The sequence below is a fragment of the Trachymyrmex septentrionalis genome, unplaced genomic scaffold (genome assembly GCF_001594115.1).
Source record: "Trachymyrmex septentrionalis isolate Tsep2-gDNA-1 unplaced genomic scaffold, Tsep1.0 scaffold210, whole genome shotgun sequence".
Lineage (NCBI taxonomy): Eukaryota > Metazoa > Arthropoda > Insecta > Hymenoptera > Formicidae > Trachymyrmex > Trachymyrmex septentrionalis.
The window spans coordinates 41,690-52,441 of NW_017305289.1; the positions used below are offsets into that span (position 1 = coordinate 41,690).

Genomic DNA, 10,752 nt, shown 5'->3' on the forward strand with positions numbered 1-10,752 from the left:
AAAAAATAAATACGCCTCTATAAAATTCTATGCGAACAGGTATGTAATGTCTTCAAAAAGCTGGATGTAATGAACGAGGAAATTGATGAGTATCCCGTGGTCGATGAAATGAAAATCGAGCTGCATAACTTGAAATTATCTCGAGTTCGACTAAACACAAAACAATTCACCAGCGAGAACGAGGTGCTGCTGCTGGAACCAGTAACGTTTACGTTACTAATGAAGCGAAATCTTTCTACCGCCTGGTTTACTTCTATTCCGGACATCGATATGTCTGGCAGATTGAACAAGATAAATCTACTGTTGAGTAAAGAGGATTACGTTACGGTTCTGAAAGTGCTGGAGCAGAATCTGGGCGAGACTTTTGAGGACTCGAAATCCGTGCAAGCTGTGCCATCTGTTGTGAAATCCGAATACAGCGGAGACCTTGAGGTGAATGATTGTTATGATATACAACAATTATAAAATAATTACACTGTGTGACAAAGTTTCTAATTCTCAACACCTGAATGGTGATTCTCATATATTATTTTTAATAAAAGGTTTTATACCATTACATTTTAATTATTTTTTTGTATATTACAAAAACTAGATAAATTTTTTATAATTATGTTACTGCATTATATTGTATAAAGAATTGAAAGTAATGTTTCTAAAAATTGAAGGGTGTAGAATTTTTTCGAAAGCACATTTTTCAGTGTAAAAAAAATCTTGCGAGAAACATCCCTTACTTGTTGAAAAACAGAAAAGTTGTTGAAAATTGCACTGTATTATTGCTAAATACATATATTTGACATTTGCTGTATTAAGATTCAACCGGCCTATAAATATGAGATCGACGCATCGCGAGAAATGCCATTGACTGAAACACAGGAACGACACGCTCACACATCCGTGAAGTTTGAATTCATTATGGATAGTCTGGTGATCAATCTCTTCACCGGCGGTTCTAAGTTATTGCAATCGCAGACGTCACCGATGCACCTGCCTGAGCATGGATTGGCCCGCTTCAGTCTTACACATTTTGCCCTGAAAGGCCGTGTGTTCGCAGACGGTTTACTGGCCACGTCGATTCTTCTAATGAACTGCACGCTAGATGACATGCGGCAGAGTCGAGAGGGGTCGCTGGTGCGAATCATGGAAAGGACCAGCAGCATGCCGTTGTCAGGGCCGAGCCAGGATCATCTCGATAAACACGCCAAGTACAATGCTAGGAGTATGTTGGACGTGACAGTGCGCCAAAGCCCAAATGACACATTCGCCGATGTGCGAGTGTTCTCTTTCAGCATCATCGTCTCCCTCGATTATCTCATGAAAATCAAGGACTTCTTCAATGTGGATGAGCTGAACAAGACGGCTACTACTTCCTCTTCGAAAAATGAATTGGTGGCACCAAAGAAGAAGCCTGCGCAGCAGCAGTCGGTCGCCTCGACACTCAAAATGTTAACTGTGAATCTGCACGTGGAAAAGCCAGATATTATTTTGCTCGAAGACATGGACGATATCAACTCGAATTGCATAGTACTGAATACAGAATTGTTGCTGAAGATGCGTATTATGGGAGAGCACCAGGTGATCTCAGGTTCCATTAAAGATCTCTCGCTATTGGCGGGGATATATAATCCTGCGAAGAGGGCTGACTGGATCTATCAGGTATAGCACATATATACATAATATTCTATATAATACATATTTATGTATAAAAAAGTTTAGCGGTAATTTAGAACGTGGATAAAAATTATTTCAACAAGAAGTAGACATGTTTGGAGAAAATAATTTAGATAAAATAAAAAATTTTTATTTAAACTATAAGATTGTGTTTAATATTAAATTGTTTTATATGTATACAACATTTATTTTTATTCACAAGAAGTATAAATTTTCAATTCCAGTCACTTTTTACAGAGACACTTGTTATACTTTAATGATTAATTGAAATATATTAATTTAGATAATTAAATTGTTATTGTTAAATAAATTTACAGAATTATTTAATCTTATATTTTTAATATTTGTAAATAGATTCTCTTTAAATTATTATTGTTAAATCAAAGCCATCTTAAAATAACTCATCCTAACATCTATCTTATATTAATTGTTATTATTGTTAATTATTATCATAGTTTTTGAGACCATGCAGCATTAGTGTAGCCGGTTCTACGCCAGAGGGAAAAGGGCTCCATTTAGAAGTCCGTTGCACGGATATACACATGTCTGTTTCGCCAGGTAATTTACGAATTTCATGCTGATAGTACCTAATAAAATAAAATGTAACAATTTTCAGGTGTGATCGAAATATTGAGTAAAGTCATTCACACGGTGACAAGGAAGGAGGAAGAGGACAAGGAAGTCGTTAAACCCGAGCCTAATTATGAAGGATTGTGGATCGTTACACCTTTCGAAGAGAATAATTATTGGTTTTTAAAGACAGGTTAATAATAAGTTGATAAAATGATAATTCGACAAGTATTCGTTGTACAAAAAAAAATCTTTTATTTGTTAAACCGTCGGATCAATTTATTTTAGAAGTTGCGATGGAAGCACTCGAAGAGTTTACGTATCCAGATGATGAGGTTGCAGCACCTTATAAACCCGAATTAGCCATTGTTTCTGCGCCGACGATTTTGTTCACTCTGGAGGCGGGTGTCGGCAACAAAACTTTGCCAATGTTACTACTTCATGTGGGTTTCCAAAGCAACATCAATGATTGGAGTACAAAATCTGTAAGTTTATAAATCGTTTTGTATTTTTTTTTTATTTATATTGAGGAATTAATTTTAATGAATTATTTTTTATTTCTGAACAAGTAATAACTGTTTCTTATCAGATTTTTTATATTCAAAAAGAATATTTTTTGAAAAATTTTACACCCTTCAATTTTTAGAATCTCCGCTTGTCTTATTGTGTAATATCCTAACATCATTTTTTATGTCTTTTCGCCATTCGTTATTTTTCTCAGAATTTGTGGATGATAAAACTTTTTAAACTTTATATTCTTTTCTAACAATTAAAAATATATAAGAATCACACCATTCAGATGTAGAGAAATCTTGTTCCTTAATTATTTATCTTGTTCCTTATCATTAGTCATTATTATTATTCTCCTCTTACGAGTATTATGGTTTACATGACTTGTGCTCGCAGATGAGCATGGACTGCACGATGTCGGTGATCATGTCGTATTATAACAGTCGTCTTGCGTTATGGGAACCATTGATTGAGCCAACAGAAAGCTCCACTAATGGTAAACGCGTCTCAACGCCGTGGGAATTGAAAACAAAGGTAACTTTAGCATTCTTCCTATTATCTCTAATAAATATTTAGTTGATTGACATCGATTCGTTTGTTAGGTTCAATTTAACGACATAATGCTAGACTCCAGAGGCGCTAGCGCGGTTAGCCCTTCCTCGGAGAGCGAAATCGAAGAATTACATCAGTCTACCAAGATGTCTATCGACATTACGTCCTTTGTAAGTAAAATTTATTGGGATATAAATATCAAATATTGATTATTAGATGTGGATAGATACTTTGTATTTCGTCTTAAATGATACAAAATTTTCTGTGAATTTTAATGAGATTTATCGCAGCTAGCGCAATATTACTGCGAAATTATATGCCGAAAGAATGTAAGCTCTCTCTTTTGTTTGGGATAGGATAATCTGGAGATAACGGTCACAAAGACGTGTTTAGATGTTCTAAAACAATTGGGCCAATCGTTTTCCTCGGCTATGGAGGCCAGCGGGAAAGGACCCACCAGAAAAGTGGCACCGTATGTGCTGAAGAATGAGACCGGCCTGGCGATAATACTCGATCTGGAGCACAGTTTCTTTAAGGTCATTATAATAATGAATCTTACAACATTTCTATTTACTTGTCTACTCAATGTAATTTTATGAATTAACATTTGATGATAAAATGATAATTTTATTAATATAAAAGACGAATATAAAATATGCCTTTACAGATTTTTGATGATGACTCGAAAATAAGAGACCATAGTGACTCGTATATGGAAGTAATCCTCGAAACTGGTGCGTCTATACAGCTTGCATCTAAGACGTCTAAGCTACTTGACACGCGTCTGATTGAGCAGTTGAAAGTGGAGACTGTAAAAGACAGAGAAGATAGTAAATTCTCCATATCTGTAAGTCATTATATAATCAGAATGTAAAATTGTAGATTCATGATTCTTTGACGTATCTGGAGGCAATCTATTGATGAAAATGTCAAAAATAGTCGATGACAAGCGATTGAAAGTAATTTTCAGATTACACACACAAATAATAAAAAAACATTAAATAGATCAACAATCTGTTTTTAATATATCATGTATGATATGACTTGATGAGTTTTAAATTAATAAAATAAATGTTAGACTATTTTATCATTATTAATACAATTAACATAGTATGATAATTTAATAGTTTAAAGGCATTCAAAGCAAATTGGCGATACCTGTATTGAGAGCAGATAAGAGATTCTTCTCTTTAAAGCACCGAAAAGATGGTTCCGAGGAATGGGGTATTGTGTCAGATATTATTGTGGAAGAGGGTAGCACGATCGTCACTCTTAGAAGCATTCTTCAGGTAAATAGAGGAGAATTAATTATATTTTATCAGTAATAATTAGCTCCTTGCGTGTTATAGGTCCACAATCACTTCGCGCAGCCGATATCTGTTTATTATATGACGAAGCGTGGAAATGAGGTGGAGTGCGTGGGTACAGTAGCACCGGATGAGAAACTTAATTTACCTCTGGATGCCGTGTACACCCCGACTAACATTTATTGGCTGTTTTTCAGTGTCAGCGGGTATGTTCGCATTGTTTTATGCTAGCAATATTATTTTCTTGATTATTGTTTAAAATCGTTTAACGTAACTATGAAAATAAAATAACAAAAAATAAAATAATAAAAAAATTTTTAAACATATATGTATAATATAAATAATATATATATCGTAAATGTAGGTGGATTTCTCCCCATGATTGATTTTAACAAAAGTACATGCTGTCCCAAATCACCTGCATTTGCAGTACTCTTAAAGTATAATATATAATACATTACAATATTATAGATATATAATATATATTTTTATAAAATATAGACGACGAAAAACTTTGACATATAACATTTTTAATGATCATATTTAACGTACTTTAGATATATGGTGTCAGTCGAACCATTTGTCTGGAAGGATCTGCAGAAGACTGTTTCCATGACGAAATTATTGAAATGCGAGTCGCGATCTAAGCAAGATTCTACAGAACCATTTTATATACAGGTCGGTATCTTTCCGTATATATATTCTTTATAAAATATATGTATTTCTTTGGACGTAGTTTCATTCGCTTAATGAAGTTGACAAATATTCTTTGTATAAATAATAGAGGAATACAGGATATTTGTTTATACAGGCTGTGGGAGAAATCGAGCAGGTGTATTTTGAGAATACCACTCGTCATACCATGGCTAGTACTGTCTACAATGTACATCTATATCCATCTGTGTATCTGAAAAACTTTCTACCGATCGACATCATCATCTGTTTGCCTGGCACAGTTCAGGAAAACTTGCTCGAAGCAAGTGCCTCTATGCAACTTCCTACGATTGATCTAACCAAGTCAAGCATAATAATTAAGGTATAACATCAATTATAAATAAAAATTTAATAATTAACTATTATTAATAATTATAATTATTAATTATTACCTTTCATATATATATAAAACATAACATTTATGATTTATTAATTTAAATCGAATGATGTGTTATAGCTACCCAATTATCTGGAGAAGGATTGGTCATGCAGAGGCGAAATCATGGCGGACCCACCAGAGTTCGCAGTTTGGTCGTTTGAGTCTTTTGACAGCGCGCAGAAAGTGGTTCTGGATCTTGGAATGCACACGTCTTACAAACATGGTTCGATTGTTATGGCGCTGTATTGTCCTTTCTGGATGCTGAACAAGACTGGTTTAATGCTGTCCTATAGAGTATGTGTTTGCAGCGATAGTTTTGTCGCTTTTGGTAACTTTGCCTCTGCATACAGTTCGCAATTGATTATTATCTTTATACATTTGTCAAAGAATCTCGAAAGTTCCCTAAGATTTTCAAGTCTCAACCGCAGTTTACAGAGAGACCCGTTTTGCATCAACCATACGTTGTAGAATTCTTTGTTGATACACATTCTTCTTATGTCAAATAATACTCTTGTATTAACGTTTGCTTTCTCGCTCGATATTCAGTCTTTTTTGTGTTTCTCCCGTTAGTGTATCGCAAGACTAACCAGCATTGCATCTTGCCTGATTAGCCTTGTATTCAACATGCTCCATTATTTTACAGAAATCAAGTAAAGTTGGCAAAGAGCACTCGAGTCCGATAAAGGTAGAGATTTCCTGTTATCGTGCTGCATTATTGTACTTTTCATAAATAGCCATCTTGTATATTATTAGCAAAATTAGGTCTCAAAATTTTTTAATTCTACACTATTATTGCATGAAAAGAACGATTTTGCTAAAGTATTTAAATATTTAGCTAGATGCAGATCTAAAAATGATTTTCTTAAACTATCAAAATAATCATGTAGGACGCTCAAACAGATTGCTAGAATATCGAAATTTTTTGCAGCATTATTCACGCTTAAGTTTTCTGTACAATTACTTTGATGATCAAACAGACTTATTTTCCAATTTGTATCTATCTAATTTATTTAAAATTTTTTAATATTTTAACAAAATTGTTCTTTTTGTGTGGATTGTTAATAATTATACAATGACTTCTAGAACAATTATCATACACCGCTTAATTGTCAAATCAAATTTTTTTTGTCGAATAGACGTTGATATTCATTGCTTTATTCGTGAAAATGTATGTGCAAACGTCTTTCAGAAATTCGTTTCTACTATGAAACCCCATCGGCAACGCGCACAGTACAGGAAGAGGAAAACTTGCGCGGTGACACATCGCTTTATTTCAATACTATCGCTATTCTCGTATTCGCTTGTGTCCGCAAGACTTAATCATTGTCAAATAACAATCGTCTAATCTAGTATTGCCACCGGAATTGAACGGCCTCAAACTGTGTTAGATTATCATTGTGTTAGTTCATCAATGTGTCAATTTTTACAATTGCATTTTATCAAATATAAGTCATACATATATAAATTAATAGTAATTAATTAACATCATTATGCATAACTGTGCTTTATTGCACATGCTACTTATTTTCTATTTCCTTTACTTAATCCTCTCTATTCTTAATTAATTTATATTTCTGTTTCTTTTAATAGCTGTATCTTTAAATATGCCAATCTTTCAGTCCTCGACCGTTTTCTCATTTTTAGATGTAAAACATTCTGATTGTAACGCAAAATCGACAAAGTTTGTATAACAAGCTAATATTATGGAGGTGTTAGTTACTTGTTCTTAACTGCATGATGTTTCGAAAGTATTTTTGACAAGTTGAACGTCGAGATTAATTTATATCGATTGTTGATTTCAGACAGCAGATGATTTCTTGAATATCTTGTATCATCCAGAGCATTTCAAGGGACCTATTCTATTCTCGTTCCGCTCCAAAACTTTCTTTGGCAAAAAGAAAGCTATGATCAGAGTGGAAGACGGAGAGTGGTCTGACAAATTCTCCATCGATGTTGCGGGTAGTGAGGGTGTGGTGGCCTGTAAATACAATGGAATGATATATCAGGTTCTTATATCGTTAATTTTTATTCCTTTTTTTTTTGTTTATTTTATTTTTTTTAAACACATATATTAACAAATTAATAATAATATAATATATTTAAGAAAAATAGAGAGTAAGACAAGAAATAAATATAAATAATAAAGTTCTAGTTTTTCTGTTACAGATCGGGGTACACAATCAACTGACATACAACTCGTTGACCAAGCAGATCACGTTTACTCCGTATTACGTACTTATCAACAATGCAGATTTTCTTATAGAATGCCAGGAGGGTGACCGACCAGCTGATCCGATGATCAAAGTATGTTAGATATAAGAAATTCTGTTACTATAGAAATCTTTTAGTGAAATATTGCACTACAATATCATTGCTGCATGTCAAGGTGCCTCCTGGTGAATGCGCGGCTCTGTGGCCCCGAACCGAACACGATAACAAGACTCTGAAGGCTAAAGTCGCAAGTCAACCCGAGAAAACTGCAGCGTTTATTTATACCGACAGTCACACAACTCTGCTGAAATTGGACAATAAGGTAATGAAGCATAGTAACAAAGAGTAATAATTAAATATATTACACATAATTTATTTATGTACTGCGAGCACAATCAACTAGAATAAATAATGAAATAATCGTGTTTTGTACCTCTAACAATCTTTTTCACCATAGTACGGAGGAATCAATGTAGACGTCCAAATCAACGAGGGCGGCGTTTACATCTCCATGTCGGCCTACGTCCCAGGCAACGCGCCAGCTATGATCATCAATCATACGCCGCATACTATCAATCTATGGGAAAAAAGTTCTCTCAACGTCAGGTAAGTTGGGAATACGCCAGCGAGATTATTAACTCTGGATGAGTCAGCTGTTTTTTTTTCTTAAACAATTATCTGAGGATTTTTCTACCCTAATTAATTAAAATCATTATTATTAACAATATCAATCTCGAGTTAAACAGAAAGTCTTGCGGGGAATCACCCTATATATTTATTCGACATAAATTGATTGCACGTTTGTACGTTGACAGATCCGTGCAGTCGTACAATAGAATGTTTTATACCTGGGAAAATCCAGCAGGACCACGAAAACTAGTGTGGGAAGATAACAACGATAAGGAAATTGAGGATAATCTTCGCAAGGTAAACGGAATAGATGATCAAAACCAAGGGGAAATGTTCATAAAAGCGAATAATGAACACCATTTTCATTTCTTTTCCAGGATAATCTCGGCACCTTCCAACTAGCGGAAATAGATGAGAAACTGTTTTACGTTTCGTTCCTAGACGGTACTCAGAGAGTGCTACTGTTTACTACAAATTTGAAGATTGCTGAAGATTGTCAGCTGGCTGGTGATCTGGAAATAATTGATCAGGAAATCACGTTGAACATTCACGGCATTGGATTTTCTCTCGTGAATAACATCACGAAGTCCGAGTTGTTGTATATGTGCATCGCCAGGTAAGACTGCAGTCTTTTAATATTAAATTTTATTTACATATACTTAGTAATGTTTTAAAATTAAAATTACATATTTAATATAATTTTACACATAATTATAATTTTTACATAATAATTGACAAATATAAATTTAATATTATTTAATAAAATGATAATTATATACTCTCTTCATATAATTATGTTATTATGTAAAATTAATGAAATTCTATATCATAATCCAGCTCAGGAATCATATGGGAGACACGTAAGTCCATCGGCGGTCGATGGCGAGCGTTAAGTGCTAAGGAAGTCAACGCTATCGAAGAGGGATATCAACGATACATTAAGGAATTGCAAATCGGCAAAATGGACGCGGACTATCGGATAATGTTAGACCCAAAACTAATGGTAAAACAAAAAGTTTTCGCTTAATTGAAGTTTTTAAGGCTTGGATCTAATTTAATTTCTTGACCACAAGAAGCGTCTATCGTTACTTAATTTTTTAAATCATTTTTCATTGTTCCTAGGTGGATTATCTGAATATGGAAATGCTGAGGCCGCATCGTAGATACATGAGACGCACCTTTCAGACTGGACTTTGGCTGCAATATCGTACCTCAGCGCATCAGGTACAGCTGCACGCAAAGATCAACAAACTTCAGATCGACAATCAGTTATCGGAGTGCGTCTTTCCAGTTATATTAGCTCCAGTGCCACCGCCAAAGAGCGTCACACAGAGTACAGGTATTATTTATTATCCTTTTGATGCGAAAAACATTTTTTATTGCATCTCCTGTAACATGCATGCATTTCAATTTTAATCCTTAAGTATAGATATAGATTGTTTGTACCTGAGAGAAAATTTTAGGCAGTTAATAAATCAGTACGATTGGTAATATGAGGTTCAAAATTGTAGGTAAAAAAAACTTTGAATCTTCTACCGATCAGAAGTTTAGTTGCATTCTATACTTCAAACAAGATTCTTTAGAAATCTGGTTTGTAAAATACTATAGTCGAGGGTTAATCATCGTATACTAATGAAAACATAATTCCTCAATTTTTTTAAGAAATTATGTATCTATTTTTTTAATTCTTTCTTATTTTTTGTTTATTTCTGTAGTCATGAAACCTTTTGCGGAGCTAAGTATGGTCAAGCGCCTATTGGAGCACAGTACTGTGCAACAATTCCGATACTTCAAAGTTCTCATACAAGAATTTCATATCAAGGTGGACATTGTCTTCATAAACGCGATAATGGGTTTACTCGAGGCGAATGAGGTCAACGACGCGGAAGAGGTGAGACGCGAGATATTGCGTCTTATTTAGATCGTTCTGTAACATATAGATGATCTTGTTCGTTTGTTTCAGAGTGCATTATTCCGTAAAGACATGAAACTAGTCGATGAACCGTTAATGTACCACGTCAGTTTGATCACCACAGCCGAGCAGAAGAACTTTTTCGATCTACTGCACTTTTCGCCTCTCAAGGTGTGTCAATATATGGATACAAAAATGTAAATGCAAACGTTATTATCTGATAGTTAAATCTTTATCTTTTTCTTTCTTTATTCACAGATACACATCAGTTTTTCAATGACCGGAAGCGGAGGAGGACC

The 10,752-nt window shown here is 34.2% G+C and overlaps 1 protein-coding gene across 3 annotated transcripts in view; it reads left to right on the forward strand.

The window, feature by feature from the left end:
* LOC108748117 (vacuolar protein sorting-associated protein 13C) overlaps positions 1 to 10,752 on the forward strand; it is a 27,678-nt gene that overhangs the window by 14,113 nt on the left and 2,813 nt on the right. Inside the window, exons 12-37 of one of the 3 annotated variants that reach the window (XM_018486127.1) lie at positions 40 to 432; positions 811 to 1,653; positions 2,124 to 2,226; positions 2,285 to 2,431; positions 2,527 to 2,723; positions 3,145 to 3,282; positions 3,351 to 3,470; positions 3,657 to 3,836; positions 3,968 to 4,147; positions 4,428 to 4,589; positions 4,650 to 4,813; positions 5,165 to 5,285; positions 5,419 to 5,643; positions 5,779 to 5,994; positions 6,344 to 6,385; positions 6,890 to 6,955; positions 7,503 to 7,706; positions 7,867 to 8,004; positions 8,087 to 8,233; positions 8,369 to 8,517; positions 8,727 to 8,838; positions 8,919 to 9,157; positions 9,379 to 9,544; positions 9,664 to 9,880; positions 10,257 to 10,432; positions 10,505 to 10,624. In XM_018486127.1, the coding sequence (XP_018341629.1) occupies positions 40 to 432; positions 811 to 1,653; positions 2,124 to 2,226; positions 2,285 to 2,431; positions 2,527 to 2,723; positions 3,145 to 3,282; positions 3,351 to 3,470; positions 3,657 to 3,836; positions 3,968 to 4,147; positions 4,428 to 4,589; positions 4,650 to 4,813; positions 5,165 to 5,285; positions 5,419 to 5,643; positions 5,779 to 5,994; positions 6,344 to 6,385; positions 6,890 to 6,955; positions 7,503 to 7,706; positions 7,867 to 8,004; positions 8,087 to 8,233; positions 8,369 to 8,517; positions 8,727 to 8,838; positions 8,919 to 9,157; positions 9,379 to 9,544; positions 9,664 to 9,880; positions 10,257 to 10,432; positions 10,505 to 10,624 (4,965 nt within the window). The remainder of the gene's footprint in view (positions 1 to 39; positions 433 to 810; positions 1,654 to 2,123; positions 2,227 to 2,284; positions 2,432 to 2,526; positions 2,724 to 3,144; positions 3,283 to 3,350; positions 3,471 to 3,656; positions 3,837 to 3,967; positions 4,148 to 4,427; positions 4,590 to 4,649; positions 4,814 to 5,164; positions 5,286 to 5,418; positions 5,644 to 5,778; positions 5,995 to 6,343; positions 6,386 to 6,889; positions 6,956 to 7,502; positions 7,707 to 7,866; positions 8,005 to 8,086; positions 8,234 to 8,368; positions 8,518 to 8,726; positions 8,839 to 8,918; positions 9,158 to 9,378; positions 9,545 to 9,663; positions 9,881 to 10,256; positions 10,433 to 10,504; positions 10,625 to 10,752) is intronic. The other 2 variants (XM_018486128.1, XM_018486129.1) reach the window with 2 other exon arrangements.